Source organism: Nothobranchius furzeri, chromosome 16, assembly GCF_043380555.1.
Source record: "Nothobranchius furzeri strain GRZ-AD chromosome 16, NfurGRZ-RIMD1, whole genome shotgun sequence".
NCBI classification, from domain to species: Eukaryota; Metazoa; Chordata; class Actinopteri; order Cyprinodontiformes; family Nothobranchiidae; genus Nothobranchius; species Nothobranchius furzeri.
In genome coordinates, this window is record NC_091756.1 from 50195823 (window position 1) to 50211309 (window position 15487).

The 15487-nt window shown below is 40.8% G+C and overlaps 2 protein-coding genes across 5 annotated transcripts; both read right to left on the reverse strand.

Moving 5' to 3' along the window:
* Window positions 1-2621: 2621 nt before the first annotated feature.
* hoxb1b (homeobox B1b) lies at window positions 2622-5125 on the reverse strand. Of its 2 annotated transcripts, none has more exons than XM_015962424.3 (2): window positions 3502-5125; window positions 2622-3304 (listed from the first exon to the last, which is right to left on the reverse strand). In XM_015962424.3, exons 1-2 carry the CDS (start codon window positions 4046-4048, stop codon window positions 3009-3011), a joined length of 843 nt encoding a protein of 280 aa, XP_015817910.1. In that variant the 5' UTR covers window positions 4049-5125; the 3' UTR covers window positions 2622-3008. The 2 variants fall into 2 exon arrangements, with proteins under 2 accessions (XP_015817910.1, XP_015817908.3); XM_015962422.3 differs by having other exon boundaries at window positions 3003-3350.
* Window positions 5126-5148: 23 nt separating this feature from the next.
* LOC107387454 (homeobox protein Hox-B3a) lies at window positions 5149-11432 on the reverse strand. 3 transcript variants are annotated; one of them, XM_054749394.2, is made up of 3 exons: window positions 11229-11432; window positions 6085-6361; window positions 5149-5695 (listed from the first exon to the last, which is right to left on the reverse strand). In XM_054749394.2, the coding sequence occupies exons 2-3, from the start codon at window positions 6260-6262 to the stop codon at window positions 5151-5153; spliced, it is 723 nt and encodes a 240-aa protein (XP_054605369.1). In that variant the 5' UTR covers window positions 6263-6361; window positions 11229-11432; the 3' UTR covers window positions 5149-5150. The 3 variants fall into 3 exon arrangements, with proteins under 3 accessions (XP_054605369.1, XP_054605370.1, XP_054605368.1); XM_054749395.2 differs by lacking the exon at window positions 11229-11432 and adding an exon at window positions 7214-7989; XM_054749393.2 differs by lacking the exon at window positions 11229-11432 and adding an exon at window positions 7170-7989.
* Between the last annotated feature and the right edge of the window lie 4055 nt (window positions 11433-15487).

A 15487-nucleotide genomic window follows, 5' to 3' on the forward strand; every position in this document is an offset into this window, starting at 1 on the left:
ATGGGACCCTTTATTTTTTTATGTTTAATAATGCACTAAGTAACGTCGATAAATAGACCCTTATTGTAAAGTGTTTCCGAAATAAGGAATTTTTTTGAGAAATTACTAAGTTGATCTTTATATATATATATATATATATAGAGAGAGAGAGAGAGAGAGAGAGAGAGAGAGAGAGAGAGAGAGAGAGAGAGAGAGAGAGAGAGAGAGAGAGAGAGAGAGAGAGAGAGAGAGAGAGAGAGAGAGAGAGAGAGAGAGAGAGACAGAGAGACTGCTGGTACGATCCCGGCTCCGGACAGATAATTCTGCTTCTGTGTCCTTAAGCAAGACACAACTCACTTTGCTTGCTGGTGGTGGTCGGAGGGACTGGTGGTGCCTGTGTTCGGCAGCCTCGCCTCTGTCAGTGCGCCCCGGGACGCGTCATTTGGAATTCTAGGATGTCCAAGGGAGATCCCGCCTTTCTCGTCTCTGATTGGCTAGAAAGGCTCTACTACGATTGGCTATTTAATTTAACAGCAAACTGGCTGTCCTCGCTAAGGGCGCTAAGGTCCTTCTGCCACCAGCAGAAAGCTGTGTTGGGGAGTTTAGTAAAGAAAATGTGAACTTAGCGTTATAATAAAGATTCTGTCCTGGTTTGCAAAATATTTTGTTTCATTAAAAAATGAAAAAACGTAAAATGTGAATGTTAAATCTTGTTGGACTTACTTTATATCTCTTGGCTCCAAAGCATTAGAGTACATAGGATAAACATATGTGCCTTACCTGGGTATGACATTTAATAAAACTGCCCTATTCTGCCCAGCTGTGTGCATCAGGTCTGTTTCTTCTCTAGAATAATGAAAACTGGTGAAAAATAGGTCTAAGCTTTAACTTAATTTTTGATTAAATGATTTAATCTGATGAGAGATGTGCTCTTGTAAACAGCCTTAACCTATTAAAGCAGGATAGCCTAATAATGAAGTAATAAGATAACCCCAATAGAGCCAACAGATACAAATTCAGTCTGCAGTGTGATAAAATGCTACAATAATTATTACAAGTTCACATTTGATGTTTTTCGGGGTTTTTTAATGAAAGAAACTGAAAGTGGTTTGTTGCTAAACAGGAAAGGATGTTTATTATAGCGATGAGTTCACATTTTCTTCAAAAAACTCCTCAAGATCTGGCTGTAAACATAAAAACCTGCAGCACGGGAAAACTGTTTCCTCTTACACTAAATAGCCAATCGTAGTAGAGCCCTTCCAGCCAATCAGAGGCGAGAAAGGCGGGACATTCTTTGGACATCCTAGAATTCCAAATGATGCCCCCAGGACAGATGTGGCTACAATACAGCGCATCCCCATGAGTGTGTGAATGTGTGTGTGTGTGTGTGTGTGTGTGTGTGTGTGTGTGTGTGTGTGTGTGTGTGTGTGTGTGTGTGTGTGTGTGTGTGTGTGTGTGTGTGTGTGTGTGTGTGTGTGTGTGTGTGTGTGTGTGTGAGATGAATCATACTCTGTGGTGTAAAGCGTTTTGGAGTCCTCTGACTCTGAAAGGCGTTTAAAAAGTGCGGGTCATTTATCATTTATCATATATAGTTGTAGCAGTCAGGTCATGTTGTTGATTTTTTCTCATGAACAGATTTTATTTATTTTATTAACCATTCCTGTACCCTTTATGCCCTGCGTTCTCCACTGATCGGAAGGTGAAAAACCTCCTTGTCCTCTCTCCCAGCTGAACATCTGTCTTCCCGGTGTTGGCTGCACCACCGACTCTGTCACCTCCAGATGGAGAGCCTGCTGGGAGCGCTGAGGTATTACCTCCAGAGATGGCAAGGATCACACCCCTGAAAGAAGTCCCACGCTTGTTCTCTCCTTAATGTCGTTGGATCTGTCACTTCTCAGCACGACTCGCCCGATGAGCTGGATTTTTGGTTTGGTGATTCTTAAAACGTCAAATATCCGAGCCCTTCTGATCTGCAGGCTGCATGGTGTCTCAACTGTAAAGTCTTTTCAAGTAAAAAAAAATACTCATCTTGCAGATAAATTTCAAAGGAGTGCGGATTTTCATTCCTCCAAAACACCTCTGAACAGATTAAGTTCATGGCTAAAACATCCTAGTTGGAATATTAAAAGCAGTCTGTGTGAAAATGTGAATTCTAAAAGCCAGAGAGTTTTGCTCCACAAAGCCTCTCTGGTGTCTTGACAGATTGACTCTGCATTCATTTGTGGCTGAACTCTGCATGAACCTCGGCTTCAGGAAGAAGGGCATCAACAGGCCGGTGCTGTTGGAGCAGAAACTGTGTGTGCAAACCCATCACCCAGAGCAAATATTGAAACTGCTGCCCCATCTCAATCAGAGGAAACTAGGTGGTCAGGCTCTGGAAACGTTTAGCCGCCCCTTCCGCCACAATTAGCTCTGTTTTTATACAGCCGCTTCAAGAAGGATTCTAACTTAGATCTATGACAAGATGTGTCAGCAAGTAGAATTTGTGTAACAAATCCAGCGAGAGACCTGCTTCCTGGAGTTTGTTGTCATGTTTAGAGCCCCTGGAGGTATTTGGAGGTGAAAAGGTCACCCAGAACCACCCCGTGTGTTGTTGTGAAAGATTCCTCTTGTCACATTATGCAAGCAAACTTTGTGGAAGTCTGTAGAATCTGATTGAAATTATATGTTTGAAATCTACAAGTGTTTGTGTCATTTTAAACTAAACCAATTTGTGTTTTTAAAAAAATCCAAAGGATGACAAGATGAGAATATTTCCTTTTATGCAAAAAAAGTTTTATTTTATAAACTTTATTTAAGCTAAATCTTCTGGACAAATGTTGTAAAATACCCTGTAAATAAATAGTGCAAATGATGACGTCAGTGAAGCAACAAAAGCTCATGATAAAAATATTCAACACTAAAATAAAAACATTTTCAAAGAAGACCCTGTAAAGTTCTCAAATCCTCATTTCCACATTTCTTTGTCTTTTCTTTTGTTTGGAGAGGTGCAAGAAACACGGAGTCATGTTTTCAGAGTCCATCACTGGTCACAGCTTTTCCCCTTGAGCCTGAGGAGAGGCGTCAGAACCACCGGCCTTCTTCTCCAGCGGAGCCAGAGCGCAGCCCAGCTTCTCCCGCTTCTTCTGCTTCATCCTGCGGTTCTGGAACCAGATCTTCACCTGCGTCTCGTTGAGCTCCAGACTGGCCGCCACCTCCACCCGCCTGGCTCGCGTCAGGTACTTGTTAAAGTGGAACTCCTTCTCCAGCTCTGTCAACTGCTTGGTGGTGAAGTTGGTCCGGATCACGTTGTGCTGGCCCGGAACCCCGAACTCCGACATGACAGCTGTGAGGAGAGATGGATGAATGGGCGATGGAGGAAAAACATGGAGCTGAAGCACGATGGTTATGTGAGTGAAACGTGTGTGAGGAGGACAAGTAAAAAAAAAGTGTTAATATATCAGAATATATCAGGCTTTCTTTCAGCTGATTTTGGATCTAACGTGAGATTTACGCACGCTTCACATCTCGGAAACAACAAACCTGTTTTAGGAGGATTTCTTTTTACTTTCATCCAGTCAAAAGTTCTAGAAGAGTCTTCCGTTTGCTCCAGATCCTTCTCTTTGCACTGCGGCCTCGCGTAAAAGCTTTCAGGGTACTCTTGGAGCCTCTGATCCCCAAACTGCTGCAGATATTGGCTCCCTGGCGCACCTCCAGGCCCGAAGCTGTCTCCGTTGTAGGGTGCCATGTTTGTTCCGATGGACGAGGAAACCTGCGCGTGAGTAAAGCTCCGGTCCTGTTCGGGATCGAGGCCATACTGGTGTCCGTACTCCAGAGGTGACCCATATACGGGGATTCCCGGTGCTGGGAACTGCAGATCCACACTGGCGTGGGCCTGGTGGTGCAGAGGGAGGTTCTGGTGCGGCGCAGGAGCTGCAGCCAACAAACGGCCATCTGATGCGTAACCGTCACTTGTTGCGGAAGAGCTGGACGACACATATCCATGATTTAGGTTGGGATATCCGGACTTATTGGCACTGAAAATGTTTGCTCCGCGGCTGCACACAGGATAGTCTAAGTAGGAGTTCATCCCGAACCTGGGCCTGTTTGTTCAAGCGATCAAGACCGAGCACTCATTAATGGGTGCTCCTTTTGCCCTAACCTTAGGTTGTATGTCAAAGCTGTAAAACTGCCCTCCACTCTCATATCACCTTCCTGACGCACCATGTGACCCTCTGAACGCCCAATGGCTAAAGACCCGCAGCACTCTGTCAAGTCTGCGCGCTCGTCCATCAAACGGCGCAAATTTACATGACAAACGCTTCAATCCGCGCCGCTCATCCATTTGATAAGAGCGCAAACATCAGGACACATCTGCACTCAGAGGAGCTCCAACGACAGACAAAAAATGATCATAAAAGTATATATGTATAATTTTAGCCTTTCTGCTCTTCAAGTTTTGACTTTTTTCACCTTAACATTAAAATAATATTTGGTTGTTTTAAATTGCTATCGTTTTAAATATCGGTTAGTTTAATTATTCTGTTGCCTTAGTAAAATATTCCCTCTGACTTGTTTCTGACCGAGTCTGGGTCAGATAATGTTGCAGAGACGTGTCAGCGCAGTGACTTCAGTCATCCATCACGCCTCTTTTTTTTAACACTGACAGCTTGTTTGGTGCATTTTGACCATATAAGAACAAAAGCCCGTTTAGGACACAAACAGAGATTTATTTTCCTCATTCCTTTTTTGAGCGCTAACGACTTTTTTTGGGTGGGAAAATCTTCCAAACGCTTTAAGATCGTCTGAACGTAACATCTAATTACGTTAATGTGATGCTGAGGTCATAATAAGCTAAACAAGAAGGGAAAGATTTGCCTTTTCAGAGCGTTTTGGTTTCTAAAACGAATGTTTTAATCAACAGTTAAGATTAAAATCTCTTCAGAAATAATTATCCTTTAATTATATCCCAAAGTGAATTCATTAAGGATGGTCTGAAGCATTATTGTTTTTAAATAACGTTAAGACACGCATGCGTAAAAGGGAAATCGAACGCAAAAAATTACAAACACGCATCACTTTAATAAATAAATAAATAAATAAATAAATAAATAAATATGGAGAATTATATTTAGATTTGCTGTTCTAAAAATAAATAAACGGTTCATGCAGTGGCAGCTGCGCCATTTGTGCTACAGATGGGTCAGTTTTGGAGCTTGCATGATTCTGTCCTGAGGTGAGCAGCTCTGTGAGAAGTACGGACCGTTCAGGTCGTCTCCCACGGTTGGGTTTTGTGTGTTGTACTGCCGCACATCAAACTGCGGATCGTGCGTAAAGGTCGGAGGTGGGTATTTGGAGTATTCTGCCGGGTAAGCCGGCCGCTGTTTGAACGGAGGGGAAGCCGGCTGGTAATCAGCACCCAGATGGACATAGCCAAGGCTCGCCAGAGTGGGGCTGCACGCAGTGGAGGGGGAGGATGGGGGTGAGGGTGAGGAGGTCGTGGTGGAGAGGCCCTGGACTCTTTGGTCCTTCTTCTGCTTCATCCTCCGGTTTTGAAACCAGATCTTGATCTGCCTCTCGTTCAGGTTGAGCAGGCTGGCCATCTCCACCCGCCGCGGCCTGCACAGGTAGCGGCTGAAGTGGAACTCCTTCTCCAGCTCAACCAGTTGCGCGCTCGTGTACGCGGTGCGCATGCGCTTGGAGGCCGGGGTCGAGCTTGGACACTTTTCGGTGAAATCTGGAGGGAAGAGGTGTGAAGTAAAGAACATTACAAAAATAAAACAGTTTGAAGTTGTGTTGATGGGCTGATTATCAGTTATTTATTTTGCTGTCCTTGTTTTTGACCTAATTCTAACTAAAACCTCCTTTTATGCTTTTATCAGTTTTTTACAATAAAAAAACAATCTAAAGCAGACTTGCTATTTTGGGTGACAAATGAATATAAATCTATCTGTGCCAACTAATGTTTGTTTTAATATTTTTGATTAAATTTTCATTTTGTGGCTCAAATGTATGTTTTCTCATTTGCACCCAAAGAATGATCTTTTTAAACCTGAAAAAATGTCTGAAATTATCTTGTTAAGAAGAGGTAAAAAAAACACTGCTTTTCTTTACTGTCATACAGACCTGTGTTCTCATTGGAGTGTCTGGACTCTTTCATCCAGGGGAAAATCTTTTTGGTGCTTGGGGGTTTGGACCTGTGTGCAGGCTCGTGTTCTTGACTAGAGCCTCCAAACCTGGAGACACCATCCAGAGAGTCGCTGAAGAAGTCTTGGTGGATGCTGTGTGTGGCACAGGACTTCATTTTTATCAAACATGCACTGGGGCCCCCTTTAACCTTCTGGCAGAGCACTGGCAGCCAAATGTCACATGGCAGCTTTCCAGAGACCAAAAGGCTTCAGGCCTGAGAGGATTCAGGGAAAAAAAGAGACTGAATCAGGGAGGAGACTAAATAATCCATCTTATCAACTCAATGGTGAGCTGACATGAATAGCAAGCAGGCGAAATGACACGTTTGGAGCCTGGAAAATAACACCAAAATGAGTCAAATCTGTACAGAAATTCTGATCCCTTTTTTATTAAACCCTCCTAGAATACTTTATACTAACAGTTTTAACAAAAACAAAAATTCAGACACAAAAATACAAACAACAAAATATATGGCTTCCGCTTTTGACAGTTTTTATTTAATTAGAACGGATTGGATAAAAAAATTGCATAAATTAAACAAGTATAAATACCTAAATAAACATGGCTGGAATTTTAAAACGAACAAGGCTTTATTAAGTGTTCTGTGGTGTTTTCTGGGCCCAGTGACTGTTAATAAATAACAGCCTGTGTTTGGATAAAAGATGGCCCTGTTTGCAAGAGAAAAATTAAATGTTGCATCACAATCTATTGAAAATCTCATACATCAAATGCAAAATTATACAAATGCCCATTGTGCCACCGCTGCTGCTGGAGGTGTTTATACCCCGAATCGAGATCAAATCCATCTTTTCAGCTGTAGGGTCTCCTAAATGTATCTAATTATTTCGGTGAAATCCCACAAAACCGCATTACAAAGCATCATTTTCCAAAAAAAGAGGAGAGAAATGCAGCGAGAGGGAGAATCATTCCGGAGGCATGCAGTTTTATGAACTCTGGTTGAACCGCGGCTGGAGTCAGGCTCGTAAATCATAAAGACACATAACTCGGCTCGACTGCCTTACCTTCACGACCCTCATTCCGCTCAGAAACAAACACCCCCTCTCACCTTCAAATAATAATAAAAAATCCTCAGATTAGAATAATCCGATGATCGGAGGCAGCGGCTCCCAGATGAAGGTGAGATGAAGCAGAGTGGACACTCTTTCTGCAGCTCAGACCGCCCTGTGTTTCTGCAAATAGCTCGAGCGTGTGTGTGTGTGTGTGTGTGTGTGTGTGTGTGTGTGTGTGTGTGTGTGTGTGTGTGTGTGTGTGTGTGTGTGTGTGTGTGTGTGTGTGTGTGTGTGTGTGTGTGTGTGTGTGTGTGTGTGTGTGTGTGTGTGTGTGTGTGTGTGTGTGTGCTATAATAATGACCCCACGATAAAAATCAGAATAGAGGTTTAGTACAGGATATATGGAATTCTGCTGCATCTTTTTGGCCATTACTAGAATAATAATGATAAACTGATGTTGATATTTTAGTCAATAAACTCAATTTCGTTTAGATAAATCACAGCTTGATGTGAAGCACTCTCACTTTGATGCATTAAGTTTTGCTGACTTACATTCTTCCAAAAGCAGCATTTATTTTTAACATTCAACCTGAGCGTTTTTAGGGCTGCACACCAAAAGAGACAAAAAGATAGACCTCAGGTGAACCAAAGCCAAAAGGTGCAGCAGGCTATAAAAATTATACTTTGTGTGTGTGTGTGTGTGTGTGTGTGTGTTTGTGTGTGTTTGCAGTGTTTTTTTTGTTAGCAAAACTTTACTGAAGCTCTCATTAATGTAATTATTGGATGTAGTCATGTGTATAGCTTTTGGAATGGCTGCCATTGCCAGGGGCGCTGCAAGGAAGGCAAACAAGGCAACTGCCTTGGGCCCCAAGCTGGCCCGGGGCCCCCAGACAATTAATGTTTATGAAATGCATGCAATAGTTAGCTCGAGGGGGGCTGCCTCTTTAAGTCTTTACATGTTTTTATGGGATGGTGAGAGATTCAAGTCCGTTTTGCCTTGGGCCACCATCCTGACCATGGCTAGTTAACATTAGCAAACACAAAAACGCTGCATCACACTTAACGACTTTTACAGACAGTGGTGGAGCCTACAGGCTATAGATAAAAGGCATATCAACAGTGACCACCACAGCAGATGACTTTGGCCTTGTTCAAGTTGAGCAGCACCTCGCCTGGAAAACAGACGAGAGCAGACGGACGCAGCGGGGGAGTGCTTAAAGCCGGCGTTTAAGTCGGACTGATTTCCCTACATCCATGCTTTCATTCTTTTTTAAACACAGAAACAGTTTCTGTGTTTCTGTGTTTAAAAAAGAACGAAAGCATGGATTTAGAAAGACACAGCAAGAACACACCTAAGATGATTTCCCTACATGTAGCTCGCGGGTGACTATGGATGAAGATATTGCGTTAGCGTTCATACTTGTGTAATTATTTATTGTAACTCTGGTGCCTGTTAGCAACTGAAACACATCCTCTCGTGCTTGTGGATATCATATATTGTATATGAAGATATGACTAAAATAATAATTAAAGGTCATCAGCTGTAGTTTTAGTGTTTCATGGGAAACATGAGAAAAGAACACAAATCACATTTCTCTTTATGGCCCATATAGTTGTCATAATCAACGTAACATGATTTACAGAATACATGTGACCAACTAGCATTTCATGTTCTACCGCCGGATGTTTGGATCAGAATGTGAGCCAATCAGAACTTAGATCAGGTGAGAGCCAGGCGTTTCCCATCATCCCCTAGGTTTTCCAGCAGGTGGAGAGTAACTGCAGCGCCTTGCTCCAAAATCAATTGTGGCTGCCTTGCTCTCACGAAGATATCGTTACCTGCATATGCATGACGTCAGAGCAAGTCGGCGTCAAGTCAGACACAAATCTAACCGGCATGCACTGCGCGCCGATCACCGGTGATCGAATCTGCGCAGAACTGGCTAATCTCGAACAAGCCCATTAGTAAACACAAAAATGGCAACAACATCTCAGGTACTGAACAAAACTTTGGCATGTTATTTATTGAGAGTAATCATTCACAAACGCTGAGCCCTGGCCTACATTTTGTTTTAGTCAGTCATATTAGCAATTTTCTGGATAGCTTATATTTTTGACAAAACTCTCTGAAATCAATCAGCTGATTAACTTCTGGAAACAAGCATTCCAGATGTTAATCCCTCATCCTTAAAATTAGTAACAACAATAAGCAGCTCAGTAGTGGGTGCTGGTGCTGACAGATCGCGCAAGATCTCGCGATACTGGGATAGGAAAGTTCTTTTGGAGATTTTCCATCATTTCTAAACACGAGATACATGTATTGTGATACTTTGACACCAGAACCGCCGGGTACATTCCCCGAATGAGGCCTTGTATTTAAATTAAGATCAAATTAGTCTAGTCTCTGAGACAGACGGTGGTCCGTGATGAAACTGCTGATTTGGGTGACAATTAGGCTGCTGCCTTCGATCGATTAGCGGCGCTTTGATCTCTCGTCTTCACGTTTTGCTCCGTTGATTTGATTGGATCTTAAAGGTAATATTTAACCAAGTGGCGTTAATTAATGCAAACTGGTGTCTTTGATCTCTGGTGCGAACATTTTGCTGATGACTTGTGCAGACTCGTGCGCAGCGGCACAGTCCTGCTCGGTGTTTACTGGAAACCGACTGCAGACCCGGAACAGTATTACCGAGCTGCGTGAGCGCACGAATCCTGTGAGTGAGATCTGGCGTAAAACTCTGGAAATTAGTGACTGCGCAGCTGCGTTTAAAATCATTAGAGTGATTAAATCTGTTTCAAGTCAAACCCCTGCATTCACAGCTGAATCGCGACTAAAATGCAAAAGTTGCATCATGTCAAACTGCATCACTTCTGCACTTTCGTCATGTTGTTTTTATGACATTAATGGAAGCTAAAGGGGATGGGGTTGAATTTAGGGCAGTGTGACACTTTTTATGATGCATAAAATGACACTCTATTTGCCTCTTGTTTTATGACATCAGCAGGCGCACATAAGATGCATAATTAATGCTTTGAGCTAATCCTGAAATATTAACCTGCAACAAATAAGTGAATAAACAAAAGACATAACGCTGTTTGCCTCTGAGAAAGTGCAAAAATGATCACTGTACTGCAGTAAACATGTGTGTACAAAATAAACAGGTCAATAATCCATAAATCTGGCTGATAGCCTATAAAAAACGCCATAAAGGCACAAAGAAAATCAGCAGTCATTGTGCTGTATGGAGAATAAACTGTCTCCTGATGTATGAGAGGAGAGGTGGAGATCTGATGTTCCGAATAAAGACAGACTGGATGAATATAAACACACATTTGAACCCTGTGGGCTGCAGCTATCACTCACATGACAACATGGCTGAGCTGCATGCCCTCTCCTCACAGAGCTGCATGCCTGATGGACATATGCAATGCGCCCCCCCCCCCCCCCCCCCGCCACACACACACACACACACACACACACACACACACACACACACCAGTGTCAGGCCTCCTGATGAATGCAGCTCTCTGAAACCTCTGCTGTCAGTTAGCTGCAGGAACCACGTGTCTGCAGGCAAACAGCATTTATTGCTCTGAATTAATTCAGAGGCGGTTGAATCAACAGTGGCAGCAACTCGATTTCCCACCGACAACACGAGCAAGGCAATACATAAACTAATGCACTTATCAACAAACAGCACAGATGCACTTTAAAGCTCCAAAAACAACATTTACAAATTAGTCCTTATTGTATTATAAAAATATTGAGAGATTTTTAGTAAACCGCTAATATTTTTAAATTCAAAATGTTATTTTTTTTCTGTCTACTGCCGGAATGACCTTATGAATGTAACACATGTTGTTTTTCTGCCAAAACAAAATCAAATTATATTCTGTTAAGATTATTTTTTACCAACATGCAAAAATAACTTCCTCAGAGAACTTTGTAAATAAAAGTAAATGGATGATTTAGTTAAAGTCAAAGCAGTTTTTTAACCACAATCACTTCATCCAGATTTAGCTCTCCTTTCTGCTTTTATCTTATGAAATGCAAACTTTTAGAAAACTTACTTCTGTTTCCGACCTCGCCTCTGCCTCTCCCTCTCCCTCTGCCAGCCGAGCATGTTGTAGCTGTTTGTGGAGTTCCTCCTCACATTTACCCCTCAACCTCAGACGGTGGCTGTGAGAAGGAGATGTGACAAATGATGTGCTGAACAATGGCCACATTCAAGGCTCGCCCTGCGACTCTCCCACATGTCATATCCTCCAACAATGTGGAGCAAAAGAATAAAACAAAACAGAGAGGAGGCAGAGAGCATTCTAACTGGAGGCCTGCAGCTCTGAAACGCCACGTTTGACCAGAAACACAACATTTTTGGTTTGTGTATTTTCTTTTTTGAACTTTTTGTTTTGTTTTCCTTACGGAGAAAAAAACGTCATCACTAAAATTCTGCTCAACACTCTACACATGAAAAAATTCAACAAAATGCCTGAAAAGTAATTCATCATTACAAATTATAATAAATGTGTTTTGTTTAAAAAATAAAATAAGGTGTCATCTTTAAAGAGCAAGTCACCCCCAAATAAACTTTTTTTTGCTGATAAACTAAATAAACGAGTGTCTAATCGTGCTGCAGACACGTGTCATCAATAATTTGGCACTTCAGTGCATCTTAGTTAAAATTTAAATATTCTGCCTAAAACTGGCAGTGTTGTGCCGTTGTCAGGTAAAAACTCTGCACTGTATTTTAATTTAAATCTGCCACCGCTATTGGCTAAGAGTTATGCTATGATGTAAACTGGTACATTATGATGTCACAATGCTGTCGTGAGCCTGTGTGTGTGTATATTTGTTAGCAGCTCCGCCTTCTCGGTCTGCCAGGCAACAGCATTTGTTGCATTTTTCAAACATGAAGTGGGAGTGGAGTTAGACTCTGGTAGGGGGTGACTTGCTCTTTAAGGGTTAAAGAAACTAGATTAAAAAGTCTCATTGATCAATTAACATCACTCGTAAGTTTAACGTTTTCTTGTACTTGAAAAGTCCTGTCACAAGTGTTTACACTAAAGATTCATAAACCATAGTCTTCATTATTTTATCAACTGTGGTTATTATTGGTAATAAGATATTAGAAAACAGTTTATAGCAAAGTGATTCATAAAATGTTTTGTTAAAAAAATTTGTTGTAATAAATGTTAGATATTCATTAATAAAAACGTCTGCTTCTCATGTTAATTAAGCGTTAACAATGATACTGTATAGGTTAGCAAAATGTTAGTATAGGGTGTAATTAAAGTCGTTTTGGCTTTATGAGTGATAATAGGACAATAATGGAAAAAAGTTAGGTTTTAATAAATATTCTAAAAAGTTTTAACCTCTGTAAACCCAAACTTGTATTTGATGTGATGTAAAATTAAAATAAAAAATATTAACAAACACTCCATCACCCCCAATAAAATAAATAGAGAAATGTTTTCACTTAAAGTCAACATCAAGTGTCTCTAAATAATAAAACAGAAGCCAATGTCCTCAAATGTGTAACAGGGTCTGGTACAGCATTTATTTGTGCTGTTAACTAATGCTTTTTCCAGTAAATAAATTAAATACTCATGCTTTTCATGTGATGTTTGCACAAATTGTAGTTAAATGTACAAAAGTGTAGGTTATTGAATCAGAGCCTCTCCAATTAATGTTTGGAAACAGTCACGCAGCTAAAATGTTTTAACCCTCTCGGGCTCGAAATGAGTTTTGATAAAAGGATGAACAATTAAGTCCTTCAGGGGTACTTCTGAGTCAAAAAATGCTCATGAAATACGTATGTGGAGTAACCAGTTAGGCAGGTTTTAACTGTTGTAAATCTGCAACGCCTGCCTCCAGAGGGTTAATGACAATTTAAAATTAGTTTGCATTTAGACTTCCAAAACAACAAATACAGACCGTCAATAAACTGACAAAAGGCCTTTGTGAGTTTATTTGGTCATTTTTCAAACTTTAAAATTAATCCTGCAAAGTAAAAGAGATGAAGTTCAAAAACAAGTGTTTACAAACCAGTCTAGAGAAGTCTTTCTGTGCTGAACTCATCTGACAGTAAGGTCAGCCTCAGAAGGTGTAGAGTCAGTGCTGAAATGTTGTCATTCAGAGTTTTGTTTTGAGTTTTGTCACAGTTTTTTTTAATGTTTATGTTTATTTATTTGCCAGACGCTTTTATCCAAAGCAACATACAAAGGTGGTACACACATGGGTTAATTTATACATTAACCCTCTGGAGGCAAGCGTTGCAGATGTGCAACAGTTAAAACCTACCTACCTGGTTACTCCACATACGTATTTCATGAACATTTTCAACTCAAAAGTACCCCTGAAGGACTTAGTTGTTCGTCCTTTTATCAAAACTTGTTGTGAGCCTGAGAGGGTTAAGTTAGTGAAGAAACACAACTTCAGCACAAACATGTACCGTTGTTATGGGTGCTGTATATTTGCAGATAGAATATTTTCATACCAATGACATGCAGATCTGAGCGACAATTTTACTATTTTTCTCTTTTGGTTTAAGAAATATTAAGAATTTAAGCCATCTCGACTTTGAAAAGGTTACAGCAATAAATCAGTGAAAAGGATATGCTCTTAACTTCAGCCCACTTGCATTTCAAACAAACTGATAAGAGTGAAGAAGCAGAGATTTCCACCGACTTTCTCCTTTGAAAAATCTGCTTCACTTTCAGCTGAGAGAATCTGGGATTAAAGCTTCATTCCTCCCTCTCAAACTCAACAGATAAGAACTTGGAGTTGGTGTTTGTGTTTCTTTTCTGCGTGTTCTGCTTGGTAACCTGCCTAACATCTGTTGATAAACGCTGAAGGGAGAACAAACTCATCCATCATCCTCCGAGCCGGTCTGAGGCGCCCTCTGCTGGCAGAACCTTGAAACTGTAGATAATCAGCAGCACACAGATGTTGAGCATCCGTCTCAACTCCCCCACCCCCCAAATTAGGAAAAAAGCTCAAGGTGACATTTGGTTTGCCATCACTATTAGATCAACTAAATCTAATCTAATGTGGAAATTTTAAACGTTTATAACATTTCGACAGGTCTGAGGGACATTTTGGTGAGTGTTGTTATTATTATGAAGATGTGTTAAAAATAAAAATTAACTGCGATAAAACAGAATTTGTCCCACAAAATATTGTTTGAAATTATACTAGTTAAATTGTTTACCTAAATTGTTTTCTGTCTTTTTTTGCACTAATTTCTCATTTTTTATGTTTAATAGTTGTAAATTAGAAATAAACAAAATCATTTAAATCATTCTTTTCATTTAATTTTTTTGTTTAACTAAAGGTGATCAATTAGGAGCCTTGACAATGTTTCTTCTTCTGAACTTCCACCAACAGCCTTCCGAGTCTCGGTGGTGACGGTGCAAATAGCGGCTGCAGCGCTGCTTCCTCCTGACGCATCTGCGGCTGCAGCTCGTCTCCTGACCCGCCGATGATCCCGGCTGCAATGAATTATGCATGAGATCCGGGTCCAGATTACCCCTATCAATATGCAATACTCATTAAGCTGGCTAAATTGCCCCTTAATAGTTATGAATATGTGGAAAATGTCTGGCACTCATATAGCACCACTACTTTTAACTTCGTTTTTTTTTTAACCTGAAATGAGTTTGAAGGGACTTTTGATGTTATTAGAGGAGTCTCCGACTGCTTCCCTCCACGTAACATCATTATGTTTTATTAGAGGCCGGTAGACAAAAGCAGTGGAGGTGCAGGAGCTGGGATGTCTTTATGCTATAAAGCCTGCATCCAGCTCTGAGTTGTCCGAGATTTCACCTTTGGCCGCTGGATGACTCGACTGAAGGGAAGATAAATCACTCAGTGAGCTCAAGTTCGCTCCATAAAGCCTCACTTAGTTTTTTCCTACGAGTTATTTTGTTCTTTTAAAATAAAAAATATAAGGTTGCCTTTGTTCAGCAGAAAAAGGCGGATTTAAACTATTTTAAAAATTTTATTTTAATATAATGAAAATACAAATAAATTTAATCCTTTTTATTTGACCTTTATAATAATAAAAAATCTAGAATTCTTCCCTAAAAAGAAAAATAAATTAAATAAATGTTTCAATTACGTAAAATCCCAAGTTGCGTAGCAGCTCAGATATGACTGGACACTTCCTTCCCCAGTCCACCCTTTCCAGTCCCATCCATGCAGTTAAGCCGTCACTTTCATTCAAGGTTGTGAATTATATAGTACATTGTCTACTCCCCAAAACCATAAAACCAACTTTATGGACCTCACGTGACTTTTCACAGTCTGTAAGTAATATAGGCCTATACAA

Bases quoted from the DNA above. Each gene is read 5' to 3' on its own strand.
- hoxb1b (XM_015962424.3), bottom strand. From the start codon at position 4,048: ATGAACTCCTACTTAGACTATCCTGTGTGCAGCCGCGGAGCAAACATT. The intron at 3,305-3,501 runs GTTTGTTGTTTC...CTCTCCTCACAG, and splicing joins AAGAAATCCTCCTAAAACAG to CTGTCATGTCGGAGTTCGGG.
- LOC107387454 (XM_054749394.2), bottom strand. From the start codon at position 6,262: ATGAAGTCCTGTGCCACACACAGCATCCACCAAGACTTCTTCAGCGAC. The intron at 5,696-6,084 runs GTCTGTATGACA...TCTTCCCTCCAG, and splicing joins ACACTCCAATGAGAACACAG to ATTTCACCGAAAAGTGTCCA.